This window comes from Delphinus delphis, chromosome 8, assembly GCF_949987515.2.
Source record: "Delphinus delphis chromosome 8, mDelDel1.2, whole genome shotgun sequence".
NCBI classification, from domain to species: domain Eukaryota; kingdom Metazoa; phylum Chordata; class Mammalia; order Artiodactyla; family Delphinidae; genus Delphinus; species Delphinus delphis.
In genome coordinates this window covers 100,580,150-100,596,847 of record NC_082690.1, presented here as the reverse complement: position 1 = coordinate 100,596,847, position 16,698 = coordinate 100,580,150, and the positions used below count along the sequence as shown (strand labels likewise).

Sequence of the window (16,698 nt, the reverse complement as noted above, 5' to 3'; positions counted from 1 at the left end):
CGTCTTCTCCTTGGACGCCTGATGGTATCTTGGATGGCTTCAACTTTTCCACCATCTGTCCTGAAATGTCCGACTGCTGACAGACATTTGTTTCTTAAAGGCAAAGGAGCGCTCCACTCCTTTTCTCAGGTCACCTGACTAGGGAAGAGCCTCATGCCGGTCCTCAGTGCCAGAGGGTTCACTGGGAAACCGAACAAGGTGGCTTAACTGGGAGCTGGTCAGCACCCTCAGCTTGTCAGCTGCAGGATGGCAAGTCCTCCATCCTCAGATACGACGGGCTGTACCAACAAGATGCTGTCAGCGCAGGTCTCCCAGCCCTGCTTGCCATTTAAGGCTGCGTGAACTTCCCCATCATGGAAACTTCCTGTCTAGCCACGATAGCAGATGGATGGAAAGATAAAAGTAAGACTCTCTACTGCCCCAGTGGAATCTTTCCCAGGGGATGTTTAAAAATATGAACAAGGTTTGGGTCAGTGCCACCCTCACTGAGCTGAAGAGACAGAGCAGATGACCTCCAGACGATGGCCAACACCAGTCAGAGGTGCCTCTGCGATGACCCCGACAGATATGCCCCATCTAAGGCTCAGGGTCGGGCAAAAGGGATTTGGCTTATGGATTCTGAAGACTTAAAATGATTAAGACAGGAAATGATGGGGAGAGGACAGCTTTTACTGCCCCAGTTTGACGTCTGATGTGGGAGCTTGTGCGACAGGTCTCGTGAGACCACTTCGGATGGGACAGGGCAGGGCCAGACGCCTGGGTGCCCCACAGAGGCTCTGAATGAGGTCAGTGAGCAGTGATGTGTCACAGGGAGAGGAATAAGTCCAGCTTTGTTCATCACAGATCTTGCGGGGCCGCTGGCCCTTGCAATATGTTTATTAATTTTTAAAAAATGTCCTGTGGCTGGCCTAGTTTTACTTAATGCCTAATAAAGGGAAAAACTGTTTACATAGCACCCCTGGTCTGACACTGAGCAGCTGAAGTTAAGCAAGATCCTTCACTTTCAGAGATGACACAAGACAGCAGCCTGGGAAGAAAACATCTCCTTTAGAAGCATGCCATTCCCAGGTCAAAGTGGCAGCAGCTGAACGTTATGTTAAAAAAGACAAAATCAGGGTGAGGAGAGATCAAACCCCAGGGGGATAAAGCCCAGGCTGCATACTTGGCTGCTGGGATCTGTTGCACAAGAGTCCAGGATAGATGCGTAAGTCGCTGCCCAACGCATGTGCACTTCTGACAGTCCAGACATCTCTCTGCATAAACTCTGTTTAACATTCTCCACACAGTACATCAAGTGAGGCCCGAGAGATTGGCCAGAGCCTGTGCTGAGCTCCCAGGGCGATCGATGTCTGCTTCTGCCGCCATTTCTCACTCCCATCCCTTGCTCAGGTGACAGTGCTACAGATTTTTCCATCGAAGTTCTTGACACCAGAGGGTCTGTTTTCTCTCCAGTCTTTACTGGCTGGTAAGACATCCCCTGGTTCCTTAACAGGTCTGGTTTTCTACCTGCAGGACGCTGCCTTGCATGAAGCTCTGGTGACCTTGCTGGCACGGCAGGCCATTTGTGTTAGGACACAGCTCCTAGATCTCAGGCTGAGGCCATGACCTAACGCTGCCACCTAATATCTACCGAGAGCTCACCGCGTGCTGGGGACCACGGAAAAGCTCCGTGTGCTTTATCTCTTCACGTCTGATCTTCACAGATAGTTAGACAGGGAGCATCATCATCCCCACTTATAGATGAGGAAATCGAGGCTCAAGCCGATTCATTTATCCAGACAGTAAGCAGCAGAGTCAGGATCTGACTTGTAACCAGTTCCTACCCTCACTTTACGAGAGCTATCGTGGGTGGCTAAGTGCTTACTTTGGGAGGCACCTGGCAGCTTCCTGTTCCCCGTGTCAGCGGTCCCCAACCTTCATGGCACCAGGGACCAGTTTCAGGGAAGACAATTTTTCCACAGACGGTGGGGGGGGTGGGTGGGGCATGGTTCAGGCGGTAGTGCGAGCGATGCACAGCGGCAGGTGAAGCTTTGCTCACTCGCCCGCCGCTCACCTGCTGCTGTGCGGTCCGGTCCCTAACAGGTCGTGGACCCATACCAGTCCATGGCCGGGGGGTTGGGGACCCCTGCCCTATGTGACACAGGTCATGGCTCAGAACCGTCAAGTTTCTTTGCTGTAACCTCCCAAAGCGTAGATTTCTACACAGTTTCCACCAGTAAGGTAGCATGTCCTGGCAGAAAGTTCATGAGCTTTGGAGACAGACTGAACTAAGCAAGATTCTGGCTTTCTGACTGAGTAGTGACTTAATCTTGGACAAATCATTCTCTCTGAGCCCACTTTCTCATCTACAAAATAGGTGTGACACCACTTGTCTGCAGGAGAGCTGTGAAGCTCTACTGAGATCGTGTGAGTAAATAAAGGCTGGTTCTCTCCTCTTCTCTCTTCAGCCAGGGACACTGAGGGGCAGGCAGGACCACGAGGACGCTCCGTGGGGACCGCGAAGCTCAATAGTGCTGGAAACGTGTGCTTCCTGCCTGCGCGCAGCTCTGTGCTCACCAACCGCCTGCCTAGCGATTCAGGCCTGCCTTCCTCCGATCGCACCTTTGATGGTCCTGGCCCAGTCTGGGTGATGGCCGTTCTGATTGGATTACAGCTCCTAGGGGAAAATTCCTCCAGTGAGACTACCCTCCTGGCAATGTCGAAATCTTCTAGTCCTAGAGCTAAACACTTTCAGCTAATTCATCCTAACATATTATTTCTTATGCGTTATTAGTTTGTCAACTAAAACGATCGTGGAGACTGTAGAAATATAGAAAATGTTTGCTATAGTGCTGCATGAAGCTAAAACCTACGACTGTGACCTTGTAAAGCTCTATAAACGTATGCCTGTGGATTACATGAGAAGAGACAAAATTAAAATAATTGTGTGAGGGCTGGGGAGTTGTGATTTTCCTTTTTAAAATACTCTTTAATATTCAATTATCGCTCAATTTACAAAGTGAGCATTTTAGAGAAAATCGGATGAGGATGCGTGCCCACACCATTCCTGCCCACTGCCCTCATCTGCCTGCTGGGCCTTTGAAGGATTCCGCTCAGGGGGCTTGGATCAGCGTCCCTTGGCAGAAAGAACCATCCCAGGTTGGAAGGGGGAATTTCACTGGAACAAAGCCCTGGGTCACCCGGGGAGCTTTCCACACAGCACGAAGAGCTGGCTGCCCCTCTGCACTGAGTTCACTTCTGGCTGAAGCAACGAGCTGGCACAATCGCTTCCCCTACAGTGCCCTCCTGTGGAGCCAGAGAAAAGTTGGGCCCGAACACCGGTAACTTAGACAAACCGCTTTGAGGCTTAGAACGGAACCACAAGGTCTTAGAATGAGATACACTGAACATTTACATGTCCTCAGGAGAGAGGCGGGTCCATCATTGGAGGCAGGACCAATGGTCTGGGTGGGCTGAGCGTCTAAGGAGAAGCAGGACATCAAGGCCAATACCCGTCATAAGCAGTGAGCATCCGCAAACCGAGGCCAGGCAGGCAGTGGCCCTCAGCTCAATGTGGCTTTTCGAAGAGGTATTCGAGATCTGGGGCCCGCAGTCGCTGCTCTCTGTTTTTGTTCTTAGCAAAGTCTCTCAGCAGGGCCATGACTTCGTTTTCAAATATTTCTGGGGCTGGCTTTGCCTCTGCAAGAGAAGGATGGGCAAAAAGAATTACGTTGGTCAGTCAGTTGCCAGGTATAAGGATCTTGAAACTTGAAACTCTGGCCTTGGCCAAAAAGCACAGTGGATACACAGAGCAGCTCCATTCTTCCTCTGAATATACACGGCAGCCTGTACCGTGGGGTGGCAACCTACAGCAGCCAGTATTTGTAAAGAGCTTTACTGGGACAGCTGCTCTCACTTGTTTACGTACTGTCCATGGCTGCTTCTGTGCTACGATGGCAGAGCTGAGTAGTTGCCACAGAGACCATATGACTGCAAGACGATGACGTTTACTATCTGGTCTTCCACGGGCAATTCTGCTGACCCCTGGCCTGTCCAACCTTGGCCGTACTGTTTTGCTCTGCATTTGGTACTTCAGTTGTTTTCTGAGTACTGTGTTTTCCCTTCTAGCCTATATATTTCCTGAGGCAAAAATCATTGGATGTAAGTGACAACGACTGATAACTCTAGTAAACTTAAGTATGAAAGAATTTACTGGAAAGCTAATAGAGGCTCCCCAAATTAACATGAACCTGGAGAACCAGATTTGCATGGAGAGGCAACAAAGGCACGGAGAGCAGACAGATGAGGACGCCAGCCTCAGGCCAGCGGAAGAGAGTCTGGCAGGATGCTGCTCACCTCTGGATCTTTCTTTCCAACCGTGAGATGCTCACTTAAGGTTCAAATTACAAGCAAAGCCTCCCACTGGGAAACCTTAGGTAATATGCTTTGGAATTACCCTCCTAGCAAGACTAAGTACAATGCTAGGAGAGGGAATTCCCCCAAACAAAGCTTGATTTCCCCTCACTTGGCACAGAGCCTGGCATCTGTTTTTTTGTGTGTGACGACCAGAATAAGATCAAGGAGGTTTAGGCGCTCCCCAGGATGCTGAAAGTTGGAAAGTACATTATACTCATCCCAACAAGAAAAAGTCAGATCAAGTAGAACTATCACAACTTTCTGAAGTCATCAGAGAGCTGAGGTCACAGGGCACCCAAGAGAATAAAACCTAAGCAAAGAGAGACCCCTCAAAGGAGAAAATGGATATGAACACATGCTCACTTGAGAGAGGGCACAGGAAGACGAGGCACTGGGCACATACGAACAGGTAAGAAGAATTTAGCTAAAATTGTTCATCAGCTGCTGAAAGCCAGGTAGGCTAGCATGAGAGGTACAAAAATCTCTGGGAGACACAGACACAAGGAGAATTTGCCCCAATGTGCAGGTTCTTCTCAACAATCCGCCACTAAGTATGCGCATGACAAAGACTGTGTCCAGAGCAGGAAGCTGGAGAAAGCCTCCCTCAGTGATACAGGCCAGGAGGAGGGGAGCGGCCAATACTGCCCGCCCACCCACAAAAGCACAATGCCCAGCCTGGCCCTTCCTTCTCCGAAGAACAAAAGCCTCAAGGGGCTGGGAGTGGATCAGCGAATCCTGTCTCCTACAGGGCACATGTGAGGACACATTTGGGCTGGTGGAAGGGTAAAAGAAAAAAAATCCTCTACCCTGATGGGACCAGCAGGATCACTGAGAAAGCTCACCCCCAAGACCCATGGCCACAGGGACCAATGGACCAGGATAACAGAGAATACCCTCCCTTCCCCAAAGCAACAAGCACCAAGTGGAAATCAATAGGTATCTACAGCTGGGAGAGGGCAAGAGCAGCATGGAGAGAGATCTCCTTGAAGCACAGAAATACAGGAGGATGCACATGGTAACAATAGAGGCTGGTGGTGAACTGAAGGGAACCAAAGCAATCACAAAATCCAAAGTAAGCTTAACTCCTAACTAGACTGACTCGATTCCCACTCCGACTGCTCCGCGGAAGGATCATGCCCATTTCTAAGCATAAAGACCATTTCCCTCAGTTTTTACTGTCTCACTCATGATGTCTAACATTTAATCAAATGTGTCTAACATACACACAAAAGAAAAGTGAAAAACAACACACTGTGAAAGGACAAAGCAATCAACAGAAACGGACTCAGGGATGACGTGGATGTTAGAACTATTAGACAGGGGATTTAAATAAAGTAACTATGACTATTATGTTAAAGGTGCTAGTGGAAAAAGTAGGAAAAATGCATGAACTGATAAGGAGCTCCAGTAGAGGTGGAAACTGTGAAAGTCAAATGGAAATGTTAAAAATAAAAATAGAAATATAGTAGCCCACAAGCAGAATGGACTCATCATAATATTTAATGGTCAAGGAAAGAATTAGTGAAGTGGAAGAAAGGTCAATAAATATTATCCAGTACAAATTACTCAAACTAACACATGAAAAGAAAAATAAGAGTAAAAGACACAAAACACAGAATCCAAAAGCTGTGGAACAATATCAGTCTAAACCAAGTGTAACTGGAATCCCAGAAGGAAAAGAGGAAGAAAATGAGGCAGAAGAAACATATGAAGAGATAATGGATGAAAAATTTCCAACAATAACATGAGGTAGGAAACACAGATCCAAATCCGGCTCAATTCCTAACCAGACTGACTCGATCCTGCGTACTAACAGCCTCACAAAAGAAGAGTGCCCATGTAAAGTGCTGAAAGAAATAATTGTGGGGACTTCCCTGCTGGTACAGTGGTTAAGACTCCGAGCTCCCAAGGCAGGGGGCTTGGGTTCAATCCCTGGTCAGGGAACTAGATCCCACATGCATGCCACAACTAAGAGTTCGCATGCTGCAACAAATGAGCCGGTGAGCCGCAACTAAGGAGCCCACCTGCCACAAGTGAGACCCAGCACAGCCAAGTAAATAAAATAAATAAATAATTTTTTTAAATAAAAGAAATAATTGTGAACCTGTAATTCTATATCCACTGAAAATACCTTCTGAAAACGACAAACAAAAGCTGAGAGAATTCATAATAGCCAACCTACACTACAAGAAATATTAAATGAAGTTCTTCAAGCAGAAGGAATATGATACCAGAGAAACATGGATCTACATAAAGAAATGAAGATCTCCAGAGATGATTAAAATGAAGGTAAATATAATGTACCTTATACATAATATGTGTTATAGGTTACATACATATTTATATATAATGTGTTATAATTTACATATTTATAAAATACAAAATACAATGTATTTTCTCCCTTAGTTTAAATTGCTCTAAAGATAACTGTCTAAAGTAAAACAATAGAAATGTAGTGTAGACGTACAACGTAAGTAAAAGTAAAACGTGTGACAACAAAAGCACAAAACATGGGAGAGAGAAATTGCAGTGTACTACTGAAAGTTCTTACATTACACATGACGCAGTACACTATTCTTTTTTTTTTTTTTTAGTATATTATTCTTGAAGGTAGACTATGATTAATTAAAGATGTATACTGTAAATCCTAGGGCAATCACTAAAAAAAATTATAGAGAGATATAAATGATAAACCAATAGCGGAGGGGCTTCCCTGGCGGTCCAGTGGTTAAGATTCCACGCTCCCAATGCAGGGGGCACGGGTTTGATCCCCCCACATGCCACACAGTGCGGCCAAAAAAAAAAAAAAAAAAAAGAAGAGAAAAAAAAAACAATAGCAGAGATAAAATGAAATTTTAAATACCCCCCCCCCAAAAAAAATCCATGGTAACAGAGGGGGAAGAGAACAAAGAACAGACAGCAGAAATAGGAAACAAAAAAAAAGATGGTAGATTTTAGTTCAACCACACTGGTAATTAATTATGTGTAAATGGCCAAAACACACCAATGAAAAGATAAAGACTATAAGATTGGATAAAAAAGAATGATTATATATCTATCTATAAGAAGCTCAACTTAAAGACAAAGATAAATTAAGAGAATGGTGTGGTAAGCAGCCTTCTAGGCTGGCCCTCAGTATCTCCCACTCCCCTGTGTACAAGCCCTGTATAATCCCCAGGACTGTGAATATGATGGTCTTCACACCCATGACTGCGTTATGTTATATGGCACAGTCAGGACAGGAAAATTATCCAGGTGGTTCTGACCTAATCACGTGAGTTCTTTAAAAGCAGAATCTTCCCCAGCTGGTGGCAGAAGGGGACGTCAGAGAGATCTGAAGCATGAGAGGGATTCCACGTGAGGGAGGATCTCCAATGCTGAGACAGAGGGGCCATGTGGCAAGAACCTGAGAGCAGCTTCTAGAAGTTGAAAGACATTAATAGCAAGCAAGACAACAAGGATCTCAGTCCTATGCCTCAGGGAATGAATGCTCCCTGAAACCTGAATGAGCTTCCGGGCAGGAATGTAGAAGAGATGACGTTGATTTCAGGCTGTGAGGTCTCGGCACAGCTTCTGACCTACAGGACTGTGCGCTAATAAATGGTTGTTGCTTAAAGTCACTAAAGTTTGTGGTAACAATAGAAAACTAATATAAATGGACAAATATATACCATGCAAACACTAATCAAAAGAAAGCTGGAGTGTCTACTATCAGACACTTTGGAACTACCAGCAATAAAGACAGACATTATATAATGATAAAGGACGCAATTCATCAAGAAAATCGAACAATCCTAAATATGTCTTCACATAATCACAGAACTATAAAATATATGAAGCAAAAACTGTGAGAACTGAAAGGAGTAATAGACAAATCCACAATTATAGTTGGGGATTTCAACACTCCTTATTAATTCATAGAGAGTACAGACAAAATCAACCAGAATACACAAGACATGAAGAACGGTATCAGCCAACTTGACCTTGTTGACATTTACAGAAAACTTCATCAACAAGTGCAGAACATGTTGTGTTCAAATAAATGCACATGGAACATTTATTAAGATATACACATTTCAGGCTTCCCAGGTGGCGCAGTGGCTGAGAATCCGCCTGCCAATGCAGGGAACACGGGTTCAAGCCCTGGTCCGGGAAGATCCCACATGCCGTGAAGCAACTAAGCCCATGCGTCACAACTACTGAGCCTGCGTTCTAGAGCCCACGAGCCACAACTACTGGAGCCCACGTGCCACAACTACTGAAGCCCGCGCGCCTAGACCCTGTGCTCCGCAACAAGAGAAGCCACGGCAATGAGAAGCCCACGCACCACATTGAAGAGTAGCCCCCGCTCGCCACAACTAGAGAAAGCCTGTGCGTAGCAACGAGGACCCAACACAGCCAAAGATAAATAAATAATATTAAAAAAAAATAAAATAAAAGAACTGAAATTATATAGCATACATTCTGTGGCAACAACGGAATCAATAACAGAAAAATACCTGGAAAATCTGGAAATATTTGAAAATTAAACATACTTTTAGATAACTCACAGGTCAAAGAGGAAGTCACAAGGGAAATGAGAAACTATTTTGAGTTGAATGAAAATGAAAACACAACACGCCCAAATTTGTATCATAAGGCTAAAGCAGTGCTTGGAAATTTATAGCATCAAATGCTGGTGGTGAAACAGAAAACAAAAAACCCAATTAAAAAAAAAGGCAGGAGGAAGATTTAGGGACACAACACCAAAGAGGTATGAATGGCAAATGACTTGAAAAGACCCTCGTGACTTCCCTGTTGGTCCAGTGCGTAAGACTCCACGCTCCCAGTGCAAGGGGCCCAGGTTTGATCCCTGGTCAGGGAACTAGATCCCACATGCCACAACTAAAAGATTCCGCGTGCCGCATCGAAGATCCGGCATGCAGCAACTAAGACCCGGTACAGCCGAATAAACAAATAAATATTAAAAGAAAAGAAAAGAGAAGACCCCCAATATCCTTAGTCATTAGGGTTGTGCCAACTAAAACTACAGCGACACATCACTACACGCCTCTTAGAATGGCTAAAAACAAAAACAAATTAAACCCTGACAATACCAAGTGTTGGTAAAGATGTGGAACATCTCCTTCTCCCCTCTCACTCCGTCCTGGGCAATCACTGGTCTGTTTTCTGCTATGTAGTTTTGCCTTCTCCAGAATATGATATAAATGGAAATCATACAGTGTAGAGTCTTTGAGTCTGGCCTCTTTTACTTGGCATAGGAGTTGACAAACAATGGCATACTGCCCATTTCTGTATGGCCTGTGAGCTTAGAATGATTTTTTTTTTTTTTTTTTTTTTTTTGCAGTACACGGGCCTCTCACTGTCGTGGCCTCTCCCGCTGCGGAACACAGGCTCCGGACGCGCAGGCTCAGCGGTCATGGCCCACGGGCCCAGCCGCTCCGCGGCATGTGGGATCTTCCCGGACCGGGGCACGAACCCGTGTCCCCGGCATCGGCAGGCGGACTCTCAACCACTGCACCACCAGGGAAGCCCTAAGAATGATTTTTAACCGGTTGAGGGAAAAGACTCAAAAGAATATTTCATGACACATGAAAATTATACGAAATTCAAATTTTAATGTCCATCAATAAAGTTTGCTATAATGTTAAACATACATTTACCATATGACCCCGAAACCCTTTTCCTGGGCATTTACCCAAGAAAAACTAAAACCTACATTCACAAAAACCTGTATGCAAAGATTTACAGTTTAGGCTTTATTCATAGTTGCCTAAAACTGGACATATCCTAATGTCCTTCAACTGGTCAGCAGATAAACAAACTGTGGTACATCCACACGTTGCAATTCCACTCAATACAAAAGAATGAACTATTGGGACTTCCCTGGTGGTGCAGTGGTTAAGAATCCACCTGCCAATGCAGGGAACACGAGTTTGATCCCTGGTCCAGGAGGATCCCACATGCCGCAGAGCAACTAAGCCCGTGCGCCACAACTACTGAGCCTGCGCTCCAGAGCCTACATGCCGCAATTACTGAGCCCGCGAGCCACAACTACTAAAGCCCGCATGCCTGGAGCCCGTGCTCCACGACAGAAGAAGCCACTGCAGTAAGAAGCCCATGCACCGCAACAAAGAGTAGCCCCCGCTCGCCACAACTGGAGAAACCCTGAGCGCAGGAATGAAGACCCAACGCAGCCAAAAAAAAAGAATGAACTACTGATACAACAACATGGATGAATGTCAAATGCACTATGCTAAGTCAGGGACAAATATTTTCTACAAAGGGCCAGGGCTTTCTATAAAGCCCACTCTGTGGGCTTTCTAATGGTTATATAAGCCTCTAGACCCCGTATTGTCACACTTCACACTTGGAACCTATAGAACAGCTTCTATTTTAAGGTACAAATAGTGAGTGGAAACACAAAAACAGGAGATGCAGAGTGACAGAAATGGATGAGATGTCTCCTAATATCTATTCTCCCATTTTTCCTTGATAATAGGATCCCCAATTTAGCTGGGCACGTGGAATAGGCTACATTATTTCTTCCTTATGGTGAGGTGTAGCCATATGACTAAAGTGTGGCAGGTGGAAAATAAGTGGAATTATGGTGTATAATTTCTTGAGAAGGATCCATAAAAAATGGGGTGCACTCTCCTACCCTTTTTCCCTGGCTGAAATATGGACATGACAGATAGAGCCTCAGCAGCCATGCTGGGGCATGAGGTAGCCCTACACAGGCGGAGGGTAAAGGAAAAGCAAGTCAGGAGGAATCTGGCCTTTGTGACTCTGAAACCCCTCTGTGCATTCTGGAGATCTACCTCTGAACTTCTGTTATGAGAAAGAGAAACATAGTTCTGTCTTCTTTAAGCCATTATTGTTTGGGGTATTTTTACTCACAGCCAAAGCTAATCCTAACTATACACAATGAGAATTCATTCCTCACAAAGGTGGTGCCAGAGTGAGACTCCTGAAGACCTCGTGCTGTGCAGCCTGAGCTGTCTCATTCCACTCCATTCCGGGCCTGGTTTTCTTCAACCTTCTCTTTGATAAGTTTTGTATGGAGCTTCCCATACAATTCCACTAAATTCCCTTTTTTGCTTAAGTTAGATAGAATAGGTTTCTTTTGCTTGCAAAGAACCTTACCTCATAAAACAAATTTTGCACGCTTTGGAAAAATCTGAAGAGTGTTTGGGTTGAGTGTCTACTACATGATAAAAGAAAAAAAAAATGCCCAGGATACCATTCCAGACTCAAATCAGCCCAAGTCATCCTATTTTTCACCTTATGTTGCTTATCATGCCTAGTACCTGTAGCCCAGTAGTAAATATCCCAGTCATTACTGGGTTCATTAATCAGGCGATCGTAGAGGTTCAGTTGTTTCTCTGTCATGTTGTGCAGATGTGCCTTCGCGAAGAGGCTAGAAACAAGAAAGAAAAAGAAGTTGAAAAGCTTGCCTCCGGTCAAAGAGAAGTGCTATCCCGACTCCTATCCCCTTACCTGAGAAGGATGCAGTTTTCCAGCATCCCCCTCTTCCTGCTCTCATAGAGCAGCCGGGCCCTTTTGGTTTCTATGGATTCATCAGTTCGCTCCTGCCATGGAGGCAAAGGGATTTCAATCATGTCCTTCTGGGAATCTGTCGGGCTGTCACCTCTGTAGCAGCGTCTGAATGATGTCACTCTGAGCGAAGGAGACACCAGGTGGCGTCTTGACAGAGCAAGCACCTGAAAACAAATAAGTCACAAATATCACAGGTTTTTTTTTTTTGGCCTCGACCTGCGGGATCTTAGTTCCCCAACCAGGGATCGAACCTGCGCCCCCTGCAGTGGAAGTGCGGAATCTTAACCACCGGACCACCAGGGAAGTCCCCACAAACATCTTTTTAACAAGGACGACCATCCTTGTCATTCACTCAACACTTACTAGGTGCAAAATGCATTTGATCTCCTTCAGTCCTTAAGAAGTTATGCTGATTTTATAATAACTATAAATGGAGTTTAATCTTTAAAAATTGTGAACTACTACGTTGTACCCCTGAAACTTATAAAATACTGTAAATCAACTATACCTCAATAAAAAAAAAAAGAAGTTATGCTGATACTGTCCCCGCTTTACAGCTTAGGAAGCTGAGGCTCGGAGAGGCTGAATGACTTATCAAGTTCACCCAAACAGTAACTACTGTGAAGACTGGAACCACCCATGACTGCAAACATGTTCTTAACCAGTGTCTTTCCAGAACCTCTCCAGCAGAAATATTTTTTCTTTCCTTTGCATTCCCTTAAAATTCTTACAATATGGTTTGCATTCTAATCACCTGCCTCTGTCAAAATCTGAGCAGACGGTGATGGTATGGCCCCTAATTCCCCAAAGTTTCCCAATCTAGAGAAGGGCAAAAACTATCAAGATGCAACGAGGGCTTCCCTGGTGGCGCAGTGGTTGAGAATCTGCCTGCCAATGCAGGGGACACGGGTTCGAGCACTGGTCTGGGAGGATCCCACATGCCGCGGAGCAACTGGGCCCGTGAGCCACAAGTACTGAGCCTGCACGTCTGGGGCTTGTGCTCTGCAATAAGAGAGGCTGCGATAGTGAGGCCCATGCACCGCGATGAAGAGTGGCCCCCACTTGCCACAACTAGAGAAAGCCCTCGCACAGAAACGAAGACCCAACACAGCCAAATAAATAAATAAAATAAAAAAATAAATTTATAAAAACAAAAATGTATAAAAAAAGACGCAATGAGAAGGTGGTGACGTCAGCAAGATGGTGGAACAGGAAGTCCCACACTCTCCTTCTCCCACGGAGACACAAACTACCCAACAATACACCGACCAATTCCCTTTATGAGAAATCCAGAAACCAGCTAAGAGGCTCCTGAACCTCAGGTGAGCACAAAGCCAGCTACACTGCAGCTGGAAGAAAAATTCATGGTACTCATTCAACATAGTCCCTCCCCTATGCCCTGGCTTAGCCCAGCGCAACTGGAGAAAATTCTCAGCTCCTGGCTTCTCCCTGGGAGGGAAAGAAAAGACTGAAACATACACCCAACATGCAGCCTTTCAGGGGGATGCCCGATCGACTAGTGTCTGTCTTGTCTGAATCTAAGTGTGACAGAAAAGATGCCAGGTTGGGGGCTGCTGAGAAATAGGTGAGGGTTTGGACTAGCATACACTCACTCGCCATCGTCCCTACCTGTGGCTTAGCACAAAACAAGCAGAAGAAAACCCCCAATTCCTGACTTCTACCTGGGGAGGAAGAGGTAGAATGTGTGTCCTACGTTCCAGCTTTTCGGGGAGCTGCCTGCGAGAAAGGCTTCTGTCTTGCCTGTCTCAGAGCACTGACAGGACCCAGCATACTCTAGATATTTGGGGTCCTCTGAAAACCAAAGAGAGCTGGTCAGCTTGCTGCTGCTTCTGAGGACCTGTGGTACAGCCGACAGAGGCCAATGGAAAGAAAGGAGGAGCATGTATCCAAAACTCCTGCTTTTTCAAGGAGCTGCACAAGGGACTGGTTTCCGTCTCGGCCAACCTGCAGCGCTCATGGGACCTGGGATACTCTGAAGCCTGGGGGCTGCTGAGGAGAGCTGGGAGGCTTGCGGCAGCTCCAGAGAACCTGTAGTACCATAAAGAGACACCAGAGGGAGCAAGAGATTATGAGCTCGTGAAAAAAGAAGCCAGCAAATCCCTCTAGTTGGGAATCTACAGTGCACAAGTCTAGAGAAGACATTTCTACACAAAAGGTTTGATAGGCCCCCAGATTCTCTACCTGGACCGATTGGCAAAGGTCTTTCCTTGTACAAAGTCAGTCCAAAAAGACTAGGAGAGGTGGTTGTTTTTTCAAATGCATGGATCTAAGCACAAAGTTGCAAGGTGCATGAAGAAATGGCAAAACAAGGCCTAATCAAAGAAATAAAACAAACTTCCAGAAACCAGCCCTGGAAACAGAGGTATACGAATTACCTGACAAATAACTCAAAATAAATGTCATCAAGATATTCAATGAACTGAGGAAAACAATGCAAGAACAAAATGAGAATATCAATGAAGAGAAATATTAAAAAAAAAAACAAAAACAAAATTTTGGAGATGAAGAATGACCAAATTGAAAAATACAGGGGTTAAATAGCATACTTGATCAAGCAGAAGAATCAGTGAACTCAAAGACAGTTTATTTGAAACTACCCGATCAGAGGAAGAAAAAGAATGAAAAAGAGTGAAGTATGCTTAAGGGACTTATAGGACATCATCAAGCAGACCAATACAAATATTATGGGAATCCCAGAAGGAGAAAAAAGAGAGAAAGGGGCAGAAAGCTTATTTGAAGGAATAATGGTCAAAAACTTCCCCAATTTGGGGAAAGAAATGGACATCCAAATTGAAGAAACCCAAAGGAGACAAAGGACACTAGACAGTAACACAAAAGCATTTGAAAGCATAAAGCTCACTGGTAAATGTATATATAGGACAAACACAGGATACTGTAACACTGTAATGATGGTGGGTAAATCAGGTTTAATTCTGGCTTAGAAGTTAAGAGACAAAGACAAAAAACTATAAAATACGCTAATGGATACACAACAAAAATATGTAGTGTGACATCAATAACATAAGGTGGGAGGAGTAAAAGAGCAGCTTTTGTATGAGATTGAAATTATTATCAGTTTAAAATAGATGATAAAATGTTCTATGTAAGCCCCACAATAACCACAAAGAAAACACCTATACACAATAGAAAATGACAAAGGAATTGAAGCATGTCTCTATAGAAGAAAATCAATGAAACACAAGGGATGACAGCAAAAGAGTAAAAAGGGACACAAAAGCTACAAGACAGAGAGAAAACAATGAACAAAGTGGCAATAGTAAGTCCTTCCCTGTCAGTAATTATTTTAAATGTAAGTGGATTAAACTCACCAATCAAAATACATACAGTGGCTGAATAGATTTTTTAAAACCCACAAGATCCAACTATATGCCTTACAAAAAACTCATTTTAGATGTAAGGGAACATGTAGGCTGAAAGTGAAAGTCTGAAATATATTCCATGCAAAAGGTAACCAAAAGAGAGCAGAGATGGCCCTACTTATATCAGACAAAATAAACTTTAAGTCAAAACTGTCAAAAGAGATTTTAAAAGGACGTAATATAATGATAAAAGGGTCAATTCACGACGAGGATACAACAATTACACATGCAACCAATATCAGAGCATCCAAATATATGAAGCAAATATTGACAGAACTGAAGGGAGAAATAGTAACACAATAATATTTGGAGATTTCAAAAGCCATTTTCAATAATAAATCGAACATCCAGACAGAAGATCAATAAGGAAGTAGAGGACATGAACAACGCTGTAAGCCAAAAGGGCCAAACATACATATACAGAACATTCCACTAAACAGCAGCAGAATACACATTCTTCTCAAGCACACTGAGGACATTCTCCAGGATAGACAGCATGTTAGGTTTCGAAACAAGTCCTAACAAAAAAGATTGAAATCATACAAAGCATCTTTTCTGAACACAACAGAATGAAACTAGAAATCGACAGCAGAAGGAAAACTGGAAAATTCACAAATAAGTGAAAATTAAACAACACACTCTCACTCTTGAACCACCACTGGGTAAAAAGAGAAATCAAAAGGGAATTAGAAAATATCTGCAGACAAAAACACATCACAAAGCTATGAGACTGAGCAAAAGCAGTTCTAAGAGAGAAGTTTACAGTGTTAACAGTCTATATTCAAAAAGAAAAACGATCTTATGAAACTATGTGACACCATGACAGATACTAAAGACTTAAAAAGAACAGAGAGACTTAAAAAAAGAGAGAAGGGGCGCCCAGAGGCTGTCGGGCCAGCTCCACCTGGGAAATAGGTGAAATCTGAATTGGGTCTCCCACGAAGACTGACGGTTCAACGATATTACGAGACAGACACACAGTGGGCTCAGGCAAGGGTGGATGTAACCTGAATCTCCCTACGTTGCAAGATCGACCTCTCCTTGGGTCTGCCCTTGCCCTGGGCTATCAGGCAGTTGGACGCTTCTCTCGGCCTCCACTTCAGAGGAAGACGAGATACAGTTCTCACTGCGGCCTGCTTAGCACCCTATAACCCCCACTCTCCTCACCCGCGGAAGGGCAGGGAACACAGCAGCCACCGCCATTTTACCCGACCCACATCAGAAGCCCGAGGCCCGGCCACTTCCGGGAACTTCCGGGCACCAGTCCCGCAGACAGCAGCTCTGAGGACCTGAGCCGGAAGATGCGTCCTCGCGTATGGCGGAAGTGGCTGTGCGTGTGACG

The 16,698-nt window shown here is 44.7% G+C and overlaps 1 protein-coding gene across 1 annotated transcript; it reads right to left on the bottom strand.

The window, feature by feature from the left end:
- Nucleotides 1–2,929: 2,929 nt before the first annotated feature.
- On the bottom strand, nucleotides 2,930–16,660 carry SDHAF2 (succinate dehydrogenase complex assembly factor 2). Its single transcript, XM_060019009.1, has 4 exons — nucleotides 16,524–16,660; nucleotides 11,896–12,119; nucleotides 11,706–11,815; nucleotides 2,930–3,678 (listed from the first exon to the last, which is right to left on the bottom strand). The coding sequence occupies exons 1-4, from the start codon at nucleotides 16,557–16,559 to the stop codon at nucleotides 3,548–3,550; spliced, it is 501 nt and encodes a 166-aa protein (XP_059874992.1). The 5' UTR covers nucleotides 16,560–16,660; the 3' UTR covers nucleotides 2,930–3,547.
- Between the last annotated feature and the right edge of the window lie 38 nt (nucleotides 16,661–16,698).